Here is a 22,561-nt window from a genome sequence, read left to right on the forward strand (position 1 = left end):
ACACCAAGCTGGCCCATCCCACAGAGAGACATTCATAGTAACTGGCATTTAGTTACAGTGATGTCACATTGTAACACCCCTAAGTGTAAGGCTGGCCTCAGATGAAATGGCACACTTGACGGAAGGGTTGCATGGCAACCCTTGATGCCCACTGTTCCCTCATACTGGCATCCTCACACCATACAGATTACTATTTTCTTCCTTTTCCTCACATTTTGCCTTAATCTTTCAGAAACCACATTTACTTAGATGCTCCGAGTGACATTTTAGACATTCTTAACAATCTCTTCATCCAATGATGGACCAAACAAAAATCGTGACAAAGGAAAAAATTCCTGTTTGACTTTACTTTTCTTGCATTCTTTCAACATACCCTAATTGGTCAAGACTGCAATAACTATACAAGAAAGAATTGGGGTAATACATGCTCGGAGCTGCATTTTACAGCATTTTTTTCAACCTTTTGATCCAGTGATGATCTGAAAAATAAAATCACACATATGGTTAGAAATTCGGTCTTTTTTTTTTCAAGGAAGAAAAAAGCTGTGTACAAGTCTTAATGTTACATGGTGATAAAACAGTATCTCACAATAAACTGAAAAGGCAATAGTACCAGTATCCTTACCCCTCCCTCCAAAATGACAGACATTAACCGCCTGGTGTTAGATTAGTATGAAAGTGAAGGCACAGATGGCCACAGTCATATATCTCAAGTGGGTGCCGTTATACATATATACAGCATTCCTCCTCAATCCTAAACCCAAAAGACAACCACTTTTTGTGTATGCCTCTGATGTAAGGCTGGTACAAAACTGAAATAACAACACATTTTGACCTATTGCAGTGGGACGTATATAAACAACATGCCTCCTAACCCCTACCCCCCCCAAAAGACAGCCACGTGTGCAACTTTCTGATGTTGATTAAAAGGAATGTGATGTGAAACAATAAGGATTACAGTAAGATACTCCACCTGTTGCTACTATGCAATACACTGCCCCTGCAAAATCTACTATGACCTTCCGTGATCACCTCTGAGATCTGTGAGAAAAGCTAAACAAATTACCACACTGTCTCCAGCCCCAACACAAGGTGTAGCAACCATCTGAGCACATCTCTGAGGATTGTGAGGAAAGTTAGAGAAATAAAGAACACATTGTTCCCAGTCCCCATACAAGGTATAATGACCTTCTATGCACACTCCTGAAGTATGATTAAGAGAAATGTAAAATAAATAATGACCACACTATCTTTAGCCCCACCACCATACACACACACACACACACACACACACACACACACACACACACACACACACACACACAAAAGGTATAGACACCTTTGGTGCACACCTCTGTGCATCCAGGGCCAGGTTTAGAATAGGTCTTGATGGTAGAGCCCACCACTAAGTCTATGTCATAATCCATTATACAGTCTAGGAAGGGGGCTGACAGGCTCCATATACAATATAAGTTTATACAACTGAAATGATTTGAGAAGCCTTCTTTCAGATCATAGTGACAATGTGAAGAATGAACAACCTAGGAAAAGGACACCACAACTCAATGTAAACGTCATTGTGCTCTTTATTGCAGAACACTGATCATCAGAGCATCACTGACCCATACTGTTTCTGATAACAGTTATGATGGAATTATAGACACTACACTGATGAAGCCCATTCAATCTGTGCATACAAAATTGCTCAATCTCATTTCCATCCTAACACCAAAATAATGTGATGAACTATTACAGCTTGTTAATACTGATAGCATTCAGTAATATGTTTCTTCATGATTAACCAGTTAATACAATGTTCAAAAGATGCAGTTCCATGTACCTACCAAGCTTCATGTTATGGTAGAACACATCTAAAACAGCAACGAAAAGCATCCAGCATTTACATTAGCCATCTAGCATGTCTATGCTGGTGTAGATGGACATGTTAACTGTAAGGCCACCAATATCAGTACGAGTCTGCTATAACAGCCTTATCCAAAGTCTGAACAACTCCCAAAAATGAATGTCTGAATGATCATTTAGTGTTTGTTTACTTTCACTCTTCCCATAAAGTATGCTAGTTCCAACTATCGCTGCACTACTTAAATTAATACTCAAGAACTCATCTTCATCAACCTTAGGTCATCAGCTCTTGTTCTGTGGTACTTTCCCATGCATAACTTAATAATTTCTCCAATACACAAATTCCACTACATGTTGAGGAACACACCACATTAAAGCACTGTTGACCTCTTTTTTTAACAAAATTGGCAAAAACAAAAACCCCATAAAGGACAAAGAAAGATACATGACCCAGTTGGTCTGTATTAAAAAAAAAACAAAAAACACAAAGGCTAACTCGTAAGAAATGCTTATTGTCCTGAATGCACAATAATGAAAAATAAAATGCAGTCAGCAGTAGTTATACACCAGCCACAAGCTTTCATATAAACAGGCATTTATGTTATTAAAATGCATCTTGCCAAGAAGTACATCTTACTCTGAAGGCAACAATGACCACACATAAAAAGTTCAAGCAAACACTTAAAGCGATGTGGTTCCTATAACCAACGTTGCAAGCCTAAACACGGGGAAAAAAACAAAAGTCCTCTCCAAATGCTGTAACCAATCAGGTCCTGTTACATGGAAGAACAAACCTGAAAGATTACAGCTTTTGCGGACGTCTGCTCCATCCAGACTTGCTACCTTAGTGGTAAAGAAAAAAAAAATGTTGCAAGCCAATCAGGATCTTTTTTGAGTGGAGACCCGAAAGATTGCAGTCTTAGTGATGTTCACTCCATTTCACAATGCTACACTGCTCTGACCAGGGTAAAAAAAAAACAGAAGTAGATGCCCGTCACTAATGATGGGTACCCATGCTTTCCATTCTCCATGGCTGGATGATGGGGGCCCTTCCTAGCAGCGAGTCATGGAGGCCCCCTGTGGTCATGGATTTCTCTGCTGCTCAATGCCTGGTATGCATCAAATCATTCAAATTGTATTTATTTAATTTATTGTCTTTTGTTAACCGGGTTAGTCCAGTTGAGCCAGAGGCTCGTTTTCAATGGAGACCCGAGGAGAAAAGCTCCAGTTACAATTACAGTCATTCAAGGCAAAAATCTACATCACAAATGGCAAATAATATAGAATCTATACCATACGGTGAAGTCAACTTATTTAACGCTTTATACAGGTTTCAGAGTATAACTTGAACAGCAACAACAAGATAGTCTGACTAATAAAGTATAAACAAGCTAGTCTGGATGTAAAGAGTTATTTAGCTAGTATAACAGTTTTATACAGGTTTCTGTGCATATCTATACAGTAACAGCAAAATAACTGGACACAATGGTTTATTTAGAAGAACAGGGTGTTGGTATGTAGTAGTATTAGTTCTACAGAGTGAAGGAAGAAACTGAGGAAAGAGAAAGGATACAAGAGAAAGGAGATTTAGGAGAATGGTAATTGGAAGTCAGGTTGGAGCTTGACAGGGACAGGACCAGGTGTTTTGTAGGTAGTGTTTAAGTTTAAGTTTGAACTGGGACTTATGAGGGACATGTCTTATGTTATGTGGGAGAGAGTTCCAGGAGTGGGCTACTGAGTATTTGTAGAGCGGCTTACTAATTGTTTTGGGGTTTATACATGTCCAAAATATGTTTATCAGATGTACGAAGCTGGCGTTGGGGGTTGCAAAGTGATACCATATTAGAAATGGAGGAGCAGGAAGTAGGGTTATGGAGGATAGAGTGTGTTCGATGGAATTGTGGAAGGAGTAGTTGTTTGGGTAATTCAGGCCATTGTCAAGTCTTTTACATTTGAATAAGGTAAGAGAAGTACTGTGCTTTATTTGGAACAGAGGACAGTTCCAGATAAGTGGTATTCTCTGTGATACATACCTATTCCTCCAACATGTCTTATCTATTTTGTAAAAGAGATGGAGCTTCCATAATTGTGTGATTAGCTTCCATTGGATTAGCGGATGAGTAATAGGTCTGATAGGATATGGTCTGTTTAGATGCTATACATGAGGCAGAGGTCTCCTGTTAATAGCCTGCATGATAGTGACAAGAAGGAGGACAGTTTTTAGATGGTCTGCATAGTTTCTATGATTTAGGCACTTGATTTTTTTAATGAAAACGTACTGTGGTCATTCCAGTAGTAAAAAGTGCCTGCACATGTACATAGAGAAAGGGACATTATATTAATTGATTAGCATAATGGGAACCAAGTACAGTAGAATGATCACATCTTCGGGCATGGACATCATACTTTTTGCTATATGCTATACAATGAAAACATCTTATTTACAATAGTGGATACAAGGTGATCAAAGAACAGCTCATGTCAACGTAGTTTCCCAGATCCCCGACTCAGGATTGACTTCCAGGGGCACCTTGTCAATGTGATAAGTAGAAAGGAAGTCATGCTTGCCAAAAGATACTATTATACATTTCTTGACATTTAGTATTAGTCCATGGCTTTGACATCAATTATTTGCTTGAGAAAAGGTCCTCTTGGAGCATCTTGATAGCCTCTGCTGAGTTTATGATGGAGCTAAATTTACAGTCACCCGCAAACTTGGTCAGCCATAAACACTTCTGAGATGTAAATACTGAATGGAGTGGCTCAATGAAACATGGGGTACACTACTAGTGACAGGTGTTTTGGTGGAGATAGAACTGCGCACCTTAATTTCCTGATTTTTATTTGTAAGCTAATTTGCTATCAAATGAGTTACATAGGGATTTATATTTAACTAGGACAGCGTATCTACAATGCCTGAATGTGGGATGATGAACACCTTTGCAAGGTCTTGACAAGCTGTGTGTACTGATTTGCCCCCATCCATTGCTGCAGTAACCTTCTTAGAGAAGCCAATCAGGTTAAGTAGGCAGGATCTGCACTTAATGAATCTGAATTGACTTGAGTCAACAGTTTGTAGATTACGTGTCCTTATTTATTAAATCCATAATTATCCTTTCCATAGCCTTACAGATGAGGCTGGTCAAGCTTGTGGGTCTATAATTACCCAGGTCCATAGATGCCCCACCTTTGTGCAAGAGGAGGAATGTTGTGGTCCTCCATATATCCAAGCAAGAAGGCTATTTGGGGGCTGATATTGAATAGCCTCTATAGAGGGTCTGACAAGTCCTGTTTCAGGCGGACGAGTAGATAGCCCATTATGTTATCCATCCCCATGTATGAAGTGACCATGGATAATACCTTGAGGACTTGCTCTTGGGCAGTTTGCGGGGGTATAGATGAGGGTATGTGATCTGGGAATACAGTGGGAGGGGGTGAGACATGTTAGCTATAATGGTCCATTCACAGATTGGTGACGTCCTCTGAGTCCATGTATGCAATATAATTTACTATTAGCTCTGCATAGCACTATGCATTGTTTCTGAAGTTTCTACGAAACGGTTAGAAAGCACTGTGGTTATTTATTTATTTTTTGCCTGGGTGGCTATTTTTACCTCATATATGGCTTTGGTTGAGTGGATCAGGGTCTGAAGTTCCCTGTTAAGTTTAGCAAGAGTGTTTTCAGCACCTTGAAAGGTGTGTGTGTGTGTGTGTGTGTGTGTGTGTGTGTGTGTGTGTGTGTAAAATTAGCTTTTTTATAGACCATTTTATACAATGATGACCGCAGTGGTGGTGCTGCGGTAGCGTTGCCACCTCACAGTAAGACACTGTCCGGTTCGATTCTCAGCTAGAGACTCCACCTAAGCAGTGGGTTCATCAGGTTGGAATGGGAGTTTGAATTTGTAAAGTCATCAAATAGTTTTAGTTGATTAGCCTTATCATAATCTCTGAATACCGAGGTACTGGAAGATGTTTCTAGCTTCAGTCTTAGAGTGAATGTGACTGATTTATGGTCTGATTTGACCACAAAGAAAGTAACACTTGGTGGGGAGAAATGCTTCCCTATATTGGTAAAGGACCAAGTCCAGGATTTAATTGCCTCTGGTTAGAGTACAAATTAACTGGTCCAGAGTGTTTGTATTAATGAAGTCCAGACATTTCTGGGCATACATGTTTGAGGATATACAAGGATCCCAGTCATACTTCTCAACTGCCCAGATTTTCACAGAATGTCCAGATTTTTTCCTCATATTTTTGGTATGTTCTTCATAAAATTTGTGTTTTTTTTTTTTTCTGGCAAATTAGTGAGGACTTAATTCACTAAATAATGACAGAGATTTGAGTTTCAGACTTCATATCCTTCAGAAAATGCATGGTAACACAAAACCTTTAATTCTAGAAAATGTCTAAGTTTATAAGAGCAATATTTAAAACTTGTTCCTGGGCGGCCAATTGTCGCCTCACAGCAAGAGGTTCTCCGGTTCGATCCTCGGCTGAGGTGCTTTCTGTGTGGAGTCTGCATGTCCTGCTTGTGGTCGCGTGAGTTTCCTCCGGGTGCTCCAGTTTCCTCCCACATCCCAAAGATATGCTGTAGGTGGATTGGACACTCCAAATTGGCCCTAGGTGTGAGTGTGTGCATGTGTGTGCCTTCGGTGGAAGGTTGGGCGCCGGGCTGGCAACTCGACACTGTAAAACTTCACTGCCAATCATGAGCGGACAGGTGATCCACTGCGGCGACCCCTAACCGGGAAAAGCCGAAAGAAGAAGAAGAAGAATTTAAAACTTGTTCCTATTTTTTTGGCTTTGTCCAGATTTTTTGTGCTAAGAGGGTGAGAGGTATGCTTCCAGTTAATGCAGGAGTATTTAAAGTCTTCTAGGTGAATGGTGTTTGTCTTAATGTATAGGAACTCCATAATAGGTAGGAGGTATGGGCTGAGGGGATATGATAATGGGTTTTGTTAATTGTAAGTTGGATTTGGAGGAGTTCCAGTTCGTCATCTTGTCTAACAAATTTGGAAGTTTTTTTTTTTTTTTTTTTTTAAGGAGAACCACACCAGCACACTGGAAAAAACATGTTTATTTCATCATGTCTTGATGTTTCCTAGACTTTAACACCACTTTTGGGCTTCATATACTTTTTTTTATATTTTTAAATGCAGTTCCAGAGTATGCCCACATGTGGTCCATCATCTTGATTTTTTAGTCTACCTCTAGGTATCCCACAATCCAGTGTTTGCCTTTAAAATATTACATCATAGCCCCTAAGCACCTCTCAATGCATTGACTTTACATGCATTTCTATGTGTACTATGCTTTTTTTTAGTCAGTCACGTTTAAATTACCATTTCTTGCTTTTCAATGATTACTTAAAAGACAAACAGGGATAATCACACAGAACAGTACTTGCAGTGCCTGTTACTTCTTTTTCTTCCTAAAGTGGCCAATTATGCCTGAGTTGTAGTCCTTAAACTCATTTCCCTTCGCCCATATTCACCTCTCCTTCGTATCAAAGTTTCAAAGGTAATTTGAGCTGTTTACTGCTGTGATTGATAGCTCACAGCAGGAGACAAAGTTCATGTAAAGTTGCCTTGCATTATCCACCTATTTACAGTGGGACACTTATTTTTGCTGCACCATAGCCTCTTTCAATCTTCAAATTTTAATCTTTACTACCTATTAACTGGTAACACATTGTCTGGCAAACCTTCCAACTTCATTTTTCAGGTATTTGTGAGACAGCAAATTTCTTAAAATATTGTGTCACAAAGGCAGTAAAAAAATAAAACATTTTGTTTGTATACAACACTGTGATGCACTTAAAATAAGACTTTTTGCATCAATGTGCATTTTCTTAACAACAGTAATGCAAGTGTAAGCTATCATATTATTGACTTAACAGTACGCAGCATTGATTACCTGACAAGTTATGAAGGACAGGTCAAAAGTAAGATTACAAAATCATGATCATTCTGCAAAATCAGGGACATTTGACATGTATGGTCTTGGGCCATGTACCTTTTATTGTACTGTTGTCTGTATTTGCTCCCTCTAATTTGTCTCTTGCAACTTCAGGATTTATCCATGTTGCCTGCAGTCATTTTTTTAAACCAGCAAATCACTGTTAATGCATCTTCTCTAATTTATTTTTCATACAATGTAACTTAGTATGCAGCCCCCCCCCCACCCCCACCCCACCTCACTGTTTTGGTTCAAATTCCAGTCACTTCAGTTTTTCATTGCTCTTTATAAATCCATCCCACATATTACTATTTATTATGTTTAAATATATTTATTTCCTTCCCTTTTTAATTCCAAGATACCACCATTGGTGTTTCTCAAAGCTCCCATGTCACTTATAACAATGAAAGTTTGTTTGTTTGTGTCTTTCGGCTTTTCCCGGTTAGGGGTTGCCACAGCGGAACTCTGGTCCGCTAATGATTGGTAGTTGATTTTTACGTGCCGAGTTACCAGCCCTGACGCACAACCTTCAACGAAGGTACGCCCATTCACTCATGTCTCCACGCAGAAGATGCTCTAGCTGAGAATCGAACCGGACAGCGTCTTACTGTGAGGCGACAACGCTACCGCAGCACCACCACCGCGGGGACTTATAACAATGAAAGTAAAGTATAATATTATAAAGACATCAGTGTTCATATTGATAAACAGAAATGCACTAAGGTAACATAACAGGTAAAATCACTGAACCTTTATTGTCACAATATAAGACATCAAAAAGACTTTACTGACAAGTGCTTTCACCCTCCTGGGCATCTTCAGAGTCAGTTAACATCATTAAAATCAAACTTTGTAAGTACACATATCAATTAGTACATAATTAAACAGAACCAATAAAATGGTTAAATATTTAATTGGTTAACCCCTTGGGTGTTTGTTGACCAAGTCTTTATCTTTTAAAGACTTAGTATTTTTGGTGCAATATATACTAAGATCACTGGATCTAAGTGCAATGTTACATCAGCACAAATGTTTTCTAAAGTAAAAGCTGATAAGAAATTTGATTCAGCAAAGTGTGCAAAACTAGTTGCTTATGGTGGTGAAGAGATTCAAACTGATGGTGCAGTAGTTCTTTCATGCCATTCTGCTGGAAACAGCTATGACTTGCAGTTTTACATAATCAAAAGACATGTGCAGTCACTGTTAGGCCTTAAAGTCTGAGAATGGGACTGATTTCATTTAATAAAGAGGTTCACCATATAAATATGAATAACATCGACAGCTTTACATAGAATATTTTAGTGAATATGCTGATATTTTCAAAGACAAGCTTGGTAAAATTCCAGTTGCATATTCCATGAAGCAAGTCCAGTTGTTAGACCTGCAAAGAAGATTCCAGTAGCAATGCAGAGTAAAGTAAAAGCAGAACTAGAAGTGGCAGAACGGACTGAATGGGTGGGTATCTTCCATGGTTGTAGCTCATAAGAAAAGCTCAGATGAAATTCAAATATGTATTGATCCAAGAGACATAAACAAAGCACTTGAGCGTCTTCATCATCCAATGAATACAGCAGAAGAGGTAGGCGCTCTCATGCCAAATTCCACTGTTTTTTCAGTCTTAGATGCAAAAAGCTCCTTTTGGCAAATTTTACTGCATCAGAAATCTTCATTGTCAACTACATTCAGTACACCATTTGGTAGATACAGATTTTTACGAATGCCATTTGGAATCAATTCTGCCAGCAAATTCTTTCAGTGTATCATTGAACAAATTTTTTCTGGTTATCCATGAGCTATTATAGTAGACGACATTACTGTTGGAGGCAATGGTGAAGACGAACATGACAGAAATCTCAGGAAAGTTGTAGGCCATGCACAAGAAGTACATCTTAAACTGAATCCTCTGAAATGTAAATTCAAACTGAAAGAAGTTACTTATGTGGAACATTTGTTTACCAGTTCTGGCTTACAACCAGATCCGTCTAAGCAAACAGCAATTGTGGAAAGGCCAGTTCCAGAGACTGTCACATCTTTATGTTTTCTAGGTATGGTCAACTATTTAAGAAAGTTCATCCCAGACGTGAGTGAGCTTTCTGCACGATTATGTGAGATGACATGCAAAAATGTAAACTGGTCCTGGTTGGACCACCAAACAGCATTTGATCTTTTGAAGAAAAAAATTGCCAGTCCACCCATATTGAGATATTATGATGTTCACAAACCTGTAACTCTTTCTTGTGATGCTTCAAAGTACGGCCTTGGTGCAACATGTCTTCAAGAAGGCATACCAGTAGCCTATGTATCAAGAACTTTAACCAAAACAGAGATGCATTATGCACAAATAAAGAAAGAACTTTTGGCAGTAGTGTTCACATATTCAAAGTTCAGTGATTATATTTATGGCAGACTTATCCAAACAGAGACTGATCACCAAATACTAGTGGCAATTTTGAAAAAGCCAAAGCATATAGCCCCAGCTCGACTGCAATGCATGTTAAAATTGCAAAAGTACAATTTCAATATTGTTTACAAAAAGGACAAACACTTGTACTTGCTGATGCTTTATCATGTGCACCCAGACAAATGACAGAACTGCATGAAAATGCAACAGCACTCTTTAAAGACATGGAAGTCAGAAATTTTACATCATCATGCTTTGATGAACTAAGAAATCACAGCTTCAGACTCAATTCTCCAAAAGCTGAAAAATATTAACAGTCAAGGATGGCCAACATGACAAACCAGTTTACCACTTGACGTTCAGCAGCATTTTCCTGATACAGATGAGTTCATCATGATGAAAGATGGAATGATGGAATCATCATGAAAGGTCCAAAAGAGGTAATTCCTATAGCATTACAACAGGAATATATAAAAATTTTGCATTGTGGTCACCCAGGTACTGATTCAACTAAAAGAAAGGTAAGAGGCATTGTATTCTGGCCTTCTATGTCCAAAGATACAGAGAAGGAAACTCTAGCATGTTCAACTTGTAACAGCACCAAACCGCATTAACAAAAAGAACTGCTTCAGCTAACACCAAATTCCTGAATTACCATGACCGATGATTGCTACAGATATTTTCAAATTGAATGGTCAACATTACTTGGTATTAGTAGACTCTTACTCAAATTGGTTTGAAATTGACCTTCCTAACTTGACGTCAGGCACAGTCATTACAAAATTGAAGAGATACTTTTCTGTCCATGGTAGTCCACACAAAGTCATGTCTGACAATGGTGCACAGTTTACAAGTCAGCAATTCAAGAAATTTGCAGAGTCTTGGGACTTTGTCCATATTACCAGCAGTCCTGAGTAATCACAAGCCAATGGTTTAGCTGAATGTGCAGTTCAGAGTGCAAAACACTTGTTGGAGAAATCCAAGAGAGATGGTATCAATGTTTTCCTTAACTTACTCAATCTCAGAAACATTCCTCGAGAAAACTTGCTTGGTTCACCTGCTCAGAGACTGATGTCCAGGCAGACATGAACAACTCTTCCAATTAGCAAACAATTGTTAGTGCCAAATGCACAGAACAACAGAGTGGTCAAGGCTCAACTTTCGAGAAAATGTCAGTCACAAAAGTTGTACTATGATGACCAGTAAATTCCTCCGACCATTGCTACAAGGAGAAGTTGTGAGAATGCAAACATCTAAAGGACATTCTTCTTTTGGCTTTTCCCGGGGTTAGGGGTCGCCACAGCGGATCATCTGTCCGCTCATGATTGGCAGTGGAGTTTTACAGTGTCGAGTTGCCAGCCCGGCGCCCAACCTTCCACAGAAGGCACATACACGCGCACACACAAACCTAGGGCCAATTTAGTGTGTCCAATCCACCTACTGTATGTCTTTGGGATGTGGGAGTAAACCCATGCGACCACAGGGAGGACATGCAGACTCTGCACAGAAGGCACCCCAGCCGAGAATCGAACCGCAGAACCTCTTGCTGTGAGGTGGCAATGCTAACCACTGCACCACCGTGGCCGCCCTAAACATCTAAAGGACATTACCGAATGTGAATTGTGAAGAACATTTGTGAGGAACCAAGCTCTTACATCATACAATCAGAAGGAATGGATTTCAGAAGAAATCGTAGACATGTGTTACCTGTCTTCAAACAAGTGCCACAGCAGATTGCCTGTGCTGACGACTCTGATTCCCAGAGTGACTCATCAACTGTTCGAATTCAAAAGGACAGTGTGCTTTCTTCAAACAATTTTGATGTAAACCCTGATTTTCCAGTTTTGAAAGAATTTCCAGAGACTGTCCCTGTTGCTAAACCCAGTCAGACTTTCTACGTAACTAGATCAGGTAGAATTTGCAAACAACTTGGGTTGGAAGTCAGTTGTGTTTTGTTTAAATAATGTCTAGCTCTTAAATATACCTTTGTTTTTGCATTTTGCAATGTCGAGCAAAATTAAAGTGGGAGGATGTAGTTCAGTGTGTATATTGAACATAGTCAGCCAGAGCTAGACAGCACGTACATTGAGTTACAGAGCACGTGCGGGATCAGTGCCATTTTGTGTTGTCAGTCAGAGTGCAAGCTTCAATGGAGATACATGTGTGTGTTAGAAGTAACAAGTCAGTCAGTAAGCATATGAAGTACGAAGTATATGTGCAAGTTACAGCTCCTGATGTGTGTATGTATAACAAACTACTTGAATGCATACCCAGCCTCAGTGTCTCATTTGAATACATGAGACATGCGACAGGTGGGAAAATCACATCTTAGTTGTGAATGTTTAGAGAAAGGTTATTACCCTGTTATAACACATTTTGGAACTGCAGATAAACAGACTACATATTAGAACTTCAAAGCAACAGCCACAGAAAAGCAAGCAAAATATTTATTCACCTTGCTTGCATTTCTGGGGCTGCTGGTTTGGATTTTATTGCAGTTTTGTGGTTCTACATATTAGAACTCAGGTCACTTCAAAGCAAGTACAAATATGACTCCGTCATTGTCCATGCCGGTGTGAATGACCTGAGACGTACCTCCTTGGACTACATGAAAAGAGACATAGAGGAGCTCTCTGATTATGTAGCCCAGGCCGGTATGACCCTGACCCTGAGCAGCATCTTGCCCTCACCAAGAATGATGCCACAATACAAAGACAAGATGATCAGCTTTAATAATTGGCTCAATTACTGATGTCATTCTAGGGGGATCCAATGTCTGTCTGCTTAGGATGACATGCTGGACAAGCCACGCTGCTTCGCAAGGGATGGCTTGCACCTGTCACCACTGGGCTTCCGGATATTAGCTAAGGCTCTTGCCACCTCCATAGTGCCTTTTTTACGCAAGGCTCAAAAGACAAACCCACCACCTTAGAAAACAATAAAGGAAAAAAATGAAGGGTAATGCTGCTCAATGCCAGAAGTGTAAATCTCAAGATGCAGGCTCTCGAAGCACTCCTCAGTATGGAGAGCATCGATGTCTGTGCAGTAACCGAAACCTGGTTCAAGGCTCCTGAAAGCACCCCAGCCCTACTAGGTTATACCTCGTATCATGCATTTCGGCCCCAAAACCTAGGCCGAACCACAAAAGGAGGGGGAGTGTCCATATTCATTAAAGACACCCACACCTCCAGGTTAGTGGCAGCGCACGAAGCATTGGAGACCATCCATGTGCAACTAACCGTAGGCAAAACTGCTGTACAACTTGTAGCATGCTACAGACCACCCTCGCAATCTCAGGAACTCCATTCAGCCTTCCTGAAGACACTGGAGGATATGAATGTCTCACCAAATACCATCATATTGGGAGACTTCAACTACCCAAACATAGACTGGGTGCATTACTCAAGCCCCAACACCTTAGCCCAAAGGTTCCTGGAATTCATCAACTCAAATGCGATGGAACAACTAGTCACCTCCCCCACAAGGGGAAATAATATACTTGACCTGATCATCACAAACATGGGGACAAAATGCTCAACACCGGAAGTATACCCCTCACTAGTGACATCAGACCATAAACTAATAACCCTAGATATTCATATCCCACCTCCACCCCAGCACAAAAGACCACAGTGAGAAACTTCTCAAAAGCCGACTTTACACTCCTTAGGACTGAAATGGTATCCTTCAAGCCCCCTGGGCCAGTGGAAACCACATCCCACACTGCTGAATCCTTCACAAATGCTTTCTACGGGCATCTCCAAGAATGCATGGATCATGCAATCCCAAATAAAACCAAGACCCTTTCCACCAAAGGCAGGCATCCTATCTGGTGGACCCCAGCCATAAACAAACTTTATAACAAGAGAAGGAAGCTACTGCAAGACAGAGCAAAATCCCATAAAGGGAAGGCATCCCTGATCCGCACTAGCAAAAAACTACGTTCGCTAATAAAATCATCAAAGGCCAACTTCGAGAGAAAAATCGCTAAGGACACTAAAGATAATCACAAGGCCTTCTTCAGTTATGTTAGAAACCTGGGCGGAAACCCTCAGATATGCGCAGAGTTAGTTCATAACGGCAAAAAATGCACTGAACCCACAGATATTGCCAACATACTGGCAGACAGGTTCAGTGCAAATTTCTCCCCTCCCTCTCCCCCAAAAGACGAAATAAATATCTCAGCTGAATGCAACCTCCCTGAAATCTCAGATGTCCAGGTGAGAGCTGCCCACAGCAAAGCTAAAAATACAGCATCCATGGGACCTGACGGTGTCCCGGGTTGCGTGCTACGTGAACTCCTATAGGAGCTAAACCCGCACATAAGAACGCTGTTTAATCTTAGCCTTGCTACAGGATACGTCCCTGAACACTGGCGTACAGCTACAGTGTTCCCACTCCACAAAGGTGGCACCTCTACAGACCCTGGAAACTACCGCCCCATAAGCTTGACCAGCCTGGTCTGCAAAGCTGTTGAAAGGATCATTATGGAACTCATAAACAAAGACATCGGGGACCTACAGACAATTGACCCTACCCAGTTCGGCTTTGTAAAAGGCAGATCCTGTCTTTTAAACCTGGTGGACTTTTTTGAAACAGTCACTAGAGCCATAGATGAAGGCAAAGCAGTTCATGCAGCCTACCCGGATCTGGCAAAAGCCTTCGACACAATACCCCACTCAGGCATCATCGACAAGCTCAACAGCTTAAATGTAAACCCGTTTGTCACAAGATGGGTTGCAAACTGGCTAAAGGACAGAACCCACAAAGTCAGAATAGCTGGAGCTATGTCAGACTTTAAGCCAGTCACAAGTGGAGTCCTACAGGACTCTGTCTTGGGACCCCTCTTGTTCGGCATTTATTTCTCAGATGTGCAGGCAAACATAGGGGGGTTGTGGCTGACAAAGTTCGCAGACGACTGCAAACTAGGTGCCATAGTCGACACACCAGCTGACACATGCATCCTCCAGAAGGGCCTCACAGAAACAGACGACTGGTGCCAGAGTCATGGCCTTAAACTAAATGCCAAAAAATGTATAGTCATCCCCTTTGGAAAAAACAAAGTACCCACAAATTACCATATAGGTGGTAATCCATTAAGTACGGAAAAAGTAATCAGAGACCTGGGGACCCAAGTTGACAGTAACCTCTCATTTGACACCCACGTCGCCAAAGTGGTCAGAAAGACCTTCTACCTTGCCCACCTTATCATGAAGGGATTCACATCCAGATCAAAGGATGTCATTGTACCCTTATATTCCTCCCTTACCAGGCCTATGATTGACTACAATGCCCCATTTGGTATGTACCTCACCCGGCACCTGCAGCAGCCGGAGAGACTCCCAGAAGTACCTTACCAAGAGGATCAAGGGTCTCCAGCATACGTCATATGCTGCCAGACTGAAAAAGCTCCAGCTCTATTCAGTAGCATACCGCCTGCTCAGAGGTGACCTGTGCCTTACGTACAAGGCCATGTCCAATTCAGAATTAATGGACATGCTCCAACTCAAAAAATCCAAATCCATCAGAGCCACGAGAGCTAAAGATCTAAACCTCAGCACAAATATGAATAGGACATAGATACAAACTAAGGAACCACACAACCACTTCGAATTCCGAAAGATATGGCAGCTCGAATGTAGGAACCAACAAACCAAACCAAAAAATCCAAAATAGGATAAATGTCCACTTTATTCTACCACATGAACCAAAGCAAAACATGGTACACTAGTGTTGTTAACCTAGGTTTCGTCTTAATACTAAAGACTTCTTCAGAACAACCACAATCAATTATCAAGTATAAATACTTACATTAATGCCAATTAAATCCCTAAACTAACCTGCAATTAAAATAATGTCATAATAATGTCATATGCTGCCAGACTGAAAAAGCTCCAGCTCTATTCAGTAGCATACCGCCTGCTCAGAGGTGATCTGTGCCTTACATACAAGGCCATGTCCAATTCAGAATTAATGGACATGCTCCCAACTCAAAAAATCCAGATCCATCAGAGCCACGAGAGCTAAAGATCTAAACCTCAGCACAAATATGAATATGACATGCTGGAGGGACAGATTCAAAACCCAGAGGCTTCCCGCACTCTGGAACAGGATACCTGTCCATGTTAGGCAGAGCCCCTCACTGACTCTCTTCAAGAGAAATCTGGACGAATGGATGGGTGATCGTAGGTTTACCCCCGGGGTCATCTCTGTGTCATTGCTAGATAGAGGCACAGTAAACTAAATTTAAATTGTACACTTCTGCATCATTACATGGGGTGGCGAAAGCCACATACACTCTGGCTAGGCTTATAAATGCCCTAGGGCAGATAGCCTAGTACTATACTATGAAACTATAAGAAGTTATCTTCCAATACTGCAGTAAAGTTCGCAAACAACTCTTAAGACTCTGTCTCCAGTATTAGTTCAGCGTCCATCTGTTCATGTTTACTTACTGTGCAACAAACTTTCCCCACGGTTTCTTTCTGCAATGCTCCCACAACACTGATCTCATATCTTGAGTCCGTTTTAGCACAGTCAGCAAGAACGCAAAGATTTCATTCCTTTGCACCCCCTTAGCAAGCACACTAATGCGAAATGCAGGGGAAATTTCATAGGATACAGGGCAAGGAGAACGAGACAACAGACAGACATACATCTGCAGTCATGACGCAAACTTAAAATACACAAATCTCTCTAGCTGACATATTTTACATCCGGAACTACTCGTCTCTGCCTAGTCCAGACCGAGGGCCACTCTGTTGTAAGTGCGCGTGCGCAGTTTTCCTGGTCGCCTGAATGTTGTGTACTGTTTGATACACATTTCTTAGTAGTAGGTGTTAACGGGTCGGTAACTTGTACGATAGTTTTGTGATTTATTTCGGAAGCAGAGTCGACTGTTTTAGCACTTTTGTATGATGAGTTTTGCTCTGAATTTAGAGTGGCTCTCTCAGTCAGTGCTTGGCACATGAATGTTCTGGTGACTGATATATTTTCTTTTTTTTTTCTCTGCGGAATATATGTAATCACCAATGTTTTCAGCATAGTATGCGGTCAGGATTTTCCATATTCATACTAAAACGTTTCTAATACGTAACTAAAATATGCGCCTTTTTGCAGAAATATATTTTGGAAAGCTGAAAGCGGAGTTATTATTGATATCACACACTATGCGTTTGCACTTTACCTGAGGGATGTGAAACGGAATGCTTTTTTTTCCCTTTCGGATAGTTTTATTTTATTTGTTTACTAGAAAGTGCCGGTGAGGAAACTGTTCTGAGGCCTGCCAGGGGATTTTTTGGGGACATAAAACGAGTAAAGGAATTTGTAGACTGACATTTGCCATGGCACTTTTTAAGGAATATATACTACTATCTTTTTGTGGAAGCGCGTCTTATTTATATGGAGAATTGAGAATACCGTTGTAGAACAGCACTTTAGCCAAATTCACAACCACCGTTATACTTGAAGGCAGGAACTTTTGATTGTCAAACGAACAGCATAAACATCACCATGGAAGTGATCAACTTGGTGAATACTAGTTTGGTTCTTACAACAGTGAATCCAGAGCCCCTGCGACCGGCAGTACCTCCGTCCGTAACACTGGGTCTTACAGTCCTTTACACTGTCTTGTACGCACTGCTTTTTGTATTTGTTTATGTGCAGTTGTGGCTGGTACTGCACTACAGACACAAGAAATTAAGCTACCAGACTGTCTTTCTTTCTCTTTGTCTTCTTTGGGCAGCACTGAGGACTACACTGTTTTCGTTTTATTTCAAAGACTGCGTGAAAGCAAACAATTTAGACCCCTTCTTATTTTGGCTGTTGTACTGCTTTCCAGTGTGCTTGCAGTTTTTCACTCTGACGTTGATGAACCTCTACTTTGCACAGGTAACTAAACAAAGTCAGTATATACTAAATGTAATTACAATGTTGTATTTTAGTCTCCCATCAACATACATTTTATTGTGATTGTAGTAGACTCTTACAAGTCACGATTTTGTTGTTGACAGCAAGTTTGCATTGGTTAAGAATCTGCATTTTATTACTCATTTCTGAAGTTTATGGTGGTATGCTGGAAAATGTTAGGTTCCCCACAGTCTTTATTTGCCTGCTTAGCAACTTGGGGAGATTTTTAGGTTCCCATGAAAGCTGTGATTTTTGCATAGTAGGCCTTACCTGGTAAACAGACATTTAAATGAGTAAAAGGAAAGTTAATTCTTCATGCTCTTTTATTCGATGACATTTTAGCTAGGGAATATCTCTTCATTTGGTACAGTAGGTTGCAGAAAACATTTTTGAACTAGAAAAGAAAATGAGCTTTACTGCCATACTGTGTATGGTGGTGTGGGTGTGTGAGATCTCACTGTCAAAAACACTGATAAGCATGGTGTTAGAACTTAGTTTTTGTTCCTATCAGTATAAGTTATATAGTAACATGGCGCATCTTTTTTTCGTTGCCCGTCTGTTAGTATGTTTGAATCATATCTCTCAACTGTCTAGATTTTTGCCTCATATTTTTTGGTCCATTATAGGCCATCTGGCAAATTAGTGGCAAATCAATAAAGACTGAAGTTGGAAAATGACAAGACATTTGAGTTTCATACTTCATACCTTTCAGAAAATGCATGCTAATGCAACACCTGCCATTTTGTCAACTTTCTAAGATCGTAAGAGCAATATTTAAAAAGTGTCCCTATTTTTTGTGCCTTTGTCCCAGTCTTATTTATGGCTTTGTCCAGATTTCTTGCTCCAGGAGGTTGAGAGGTATGGTTTGAATACATGGTTATTAGATTAAGACTGAAGTGCTTCCTTGTGTGTTTGCTTCTTGGATTTATACCTCCATGTTTATAACTGTTTTGTGTTTTAACCACAGGGATATATTTTTTACCACTTTATGCTCAAAAGGATTTCTTTTTTTTTTTTTAAGTTTTTGTTTGAATCCTAAATCTTCTAAGATTTGACTGTTGGTGGAGACTGAAGGATAGGTGTGAGAGGGTGTGTGTGTGAGAATATTGAAAAGGTTGTAGTTGGATATACATTTTGAAACTATGCAAGTTTGCAGTTCCTCCTCCAAAGAACTGGACAACATATGTTTGCTCAAGCCCCATTAAGTGACAAAGGAGCCTGTTGTGCTGTGGTTGCGTACCCAGGAATTTGACATCTACCTTAGCCTTGGTGTAGTTTAGTTGTAAAAGATGTACTAAATTTAATTTTAAGCCATATTTGTCATTTTTTTGTTATATTCTTTGTTAAATTACCTTTTTCTAGAATGTGTTTTTGCTTAACTGGATTTTTTTTGCTTAGGTCTATCATTTTGTTTTTTTTGTTTGTTTTTTTTTTTTGGGGGGGGGTTGGGCTGTGAATTGAAAATTTTCATGTAGTTCCAAAATCTTGGCAGTTCCCTGTATGTTGTGTGCCATATTTTGGAGTGTGGAGGGTAAGTTACACATGCGTTAGGAAATTGGTTTAAAGAAGTAGAGGAGTTTGAATGTTTGACTTTCTTGAGCATTGAGTATGAATAGTATGCATGTTTCATCTACTAAATAGGTTTAAACAAAATCAGAAGAAAGGAGTGGAGGCAAGAACTACTACTGTTTTTTTTTCTGATAAGTTTCCACCATGTTCTCCAGTTTCCTTTGGTATTTCCAAGTTATGCTGTTGACTGGTGATATTGCGTAGTCTGTAGGTATGGTTAGTTGCCTTGAAGTGGTTTTGCATTTAGGGTTGGTTTTTGCCTTCTGCTTGTTGCTTCCTGGGGTAAGCTTACCAATGTCTATGAAGTGGTTGAAAGCTTATGAGTGAGAAAGTTTTGCCTTCCACTCCATATTGGAAGCATTTGGGAATGAAGCCCCTTTCTTTCTTATGCAGCCCAATTTTTAACATTTTTAACTTTGTAACATGTTGTAATACCTTTTAGGATGCACAGTAAAGACGTTGACATGTCTGTTGTGTGACTAGCCTCCATGAGGTCTTTACAATGTCTGCTGTCTAAAAAGAAGTATACTGCATGGCATACATTTCCTAGGAGTTCTTCAATATTTAAATTGTATGCATCTCAATATGCTTCAGTTCTAAAGTACATTATTTTTTTAAGAGACCAAGAGATCACATATTACTGTACATAATCATTTTTGACATATCTTTAACTCTGCACTAAGTATACCATTGGCATTTTACTTGCATCACATCTGTCTTCACATTCAGAGTATATTTCATTGAATGCTATTTTTTAGTCTTGGTACCATGATCAACTTTCAAACTGTCAATGTATTGGGCTGAATTCTTCATTGATTATCCTCGGAATATTTAATTGTAGATTCAGTGGCACAACAGGTAGCACACTTGCCTTTGGTGCAAAAGGCTGTGAGTTCTATTCCCATACCGGGTAGATTGCTGACACTGCAGTGCAGGACTAAGGCAGGTGCTGCACTCCTCAGTATGTCATCCTTCAGATGAAATGTTAAAACTGAGGCCCCATTTGCCCAAGTTGGTGGTAGCTCAGGTGGATGTAAAAGATCCTACAACACCTGTAGAAAAGAGGTCTTTTATTTATATTATATTATATTATATTATATTATATTATATTATATATATCTATATAGACACACACACACAGAACTCCTATTTACGTCATATTTGCATGTTTACAAATATGTAGACATACAAATCTATTTACACACATTCATAGTTTCCTTTACAGTCGTACTAAATTTTCATCCCTGTTAGACCCCTACTCCTTTTTCCATAACCACTGTCTGATTTTACTTAACATTGTTGGTAAAATCTATTTATTGTTAAACCCAATTTCATTTATTTGTTCATTCCATATAACCCATATGACATAATAACATTTTTATATTTTCTTTTAGCATATTCTTGACTTCTGTTCTTATAATGTCCAGATTTACTCCTGTCCATGTTTATTTTACTAACTTCTTTTATATCTTCAAAAAAATTTCTTTACATAGTTTTTCCCATAACTTTTTTACTCTTCCATTTCAAAAACACATTCCATAGAATAAGTTTACACTGTCAAGAAGAAATCACTTTTTATATGGCATATTTCCTTTTACTGGCAATTTATCTTTTACCAGTCTCCACAAAACCTCTTTACATTCTACTTTCTGATTACACCATTTGCTTCTTATTTTATAGCTTTAATTTTATCTTGTTAGGTTTCTCCATGGGTGTATATAGTAATGTTTTATCATTACATTCTTATACCATGCTTTTCTATCTTTTTCTATATTATGAATTTTTATTTTCCACAAAAATATCTTTTTTCTTGTTAACATTTTATTTATTTTACACTTTTTTTCTCTCTTTTTACCATACCCCCAAAATTTAACATACTTACAGTAGTAAGATTTTACTACAAATCTGTCATTTTTTTTTTCATTTATCTACTTTAACACTTTGTACAAACTTAACGAAGCATCGTATATCACTGGGTTTATTGACCCGAAACTTCCTTCTCTATTTATGTAGAAAACATCTCTTTTTACTGGGTTTAATCAAGAAACCAATTTAAATGGAAAAAATATATATCTGCAATAATTCCTTTTCAAATACTGTTGGCGATATAAATACACTAGTATGCTGTTTTTCTCATCAGTACTGAATTAATCAAATAAGGCTTTTTTTCTGATTAATACACTAGTATGCTGTTTTTCTCATCAGTACTGAATTAATCAAATAAGCCATTTTTTCTGATTAATTTATATGTTCTCCGGAAAACCAGGTTGTATTTCTTCTATTGATTTTTTTTCCCCATTGAATTCTCCAAGATTTTATACCAAACAGAAATTTCAATCGTAAAATATATGCAGAATGGATTGGGTGGAGAAGAGTGTCAGGAGTGATTTGTGACAGACTAGTACCAGTAAGAGTGAAAGGAAAGGTCTACAAGAGAGTAGTGAAGACCAGCTATGTTATATGGGTTGGAGACAGTGGCATTGACAAAAAGGCAGGAAGTTAGAACTGGATGTGACACAGTTAAAGATGTTAAGATTTGCACTGGATGTGACGAGGGTAGACAGGATTAGGAATAAGTATATCAGAGGGTCAGCCAGGTTGGCAGGTTTGGAGACAAAGCCAGAGAGGCAAGATTACATTGGTTTGGACATGTGCTGAGGAGGGATGCTGAATATATTGGGAAAAAGATGCTAAGGATGAAGCTACCAGGTAACAGGAAAAGAGGAAGGCCTAAGATAAGGTTTATGGATGTGGTGAGAGAGGACATGCAGGTGGTTGGTGTGACAGAGCAAGATGCAGAGGACAGGAAAAATGGAAATAGATGATCCGCTGTGGTGACCCCTAATGGGAACAGCCAAAAGA

The 22,561-nt window shown here is 39.5% G+C and overlaps 1 protein-coding gene and 1 long non-coding RNA gene across 4 annotated transcripts in view; one reads left to right on the forward strand and one right to left on the reverse strand.

Moving 5' to 3' along the window:
- Positions 1-314: 314 nt before the first annotated feature.
- LOC122805578 lies at positions 315-16,775 on the reverse strand. The gene is made up of 2 exons (XR_006365386.1): positions 16,678-16,775; positions 315-479 (listed from the first exon to the last, which is right to left on the reverse strand). It is a non-coding gene; the product is annotated as an uncharacterized LOC122805578 (long non-coding RNA).
- A 152-nt stretch (positions 16,776-16,927) lies between these two features.
- Positions 16,928-22,561, forward strand: part of GPR137 (G protein-coupled receptor 137) — a 595,269-nt gene continuing 589,635 nt past the window's right edge. Inside the window, exon 1 of one of the 3 annotated variants that reach the window (XM_044075804.1) lies at positions 16,928-16,985. Coding sequence is in view for 2 of the 3 variants with exons in the window: in XM_044075803.1 (XP_043931738.1) it covers positions 17,735-18,112 (378 nt within the window). In the remaining variant the exon portion in view is untranslated. Of the gene's footprint in view, positions 16,986-17,025; positions 18,113-22,561 lie in introns of those variants that run through there. The other 2 variants (XM_044075803.1, XM_044075802.1) reach the window with 2 other exon arrangements.

Source organism: Protopterus annectens, chromosome 6.part1 (genome assembly GCF_019279795.1).
Source record: "Protopterus annectens isolate FY-2018-M chromosome 6.part1, PAN1.0, whole genome shotgun sequence".
NCBI classification, from domain to species: domain Eukaryota; kingdom Metazoa; phylum Chordata; order Ceratodontiformes; family Protopteridae; genus Protopterus; species Protopterus annectens.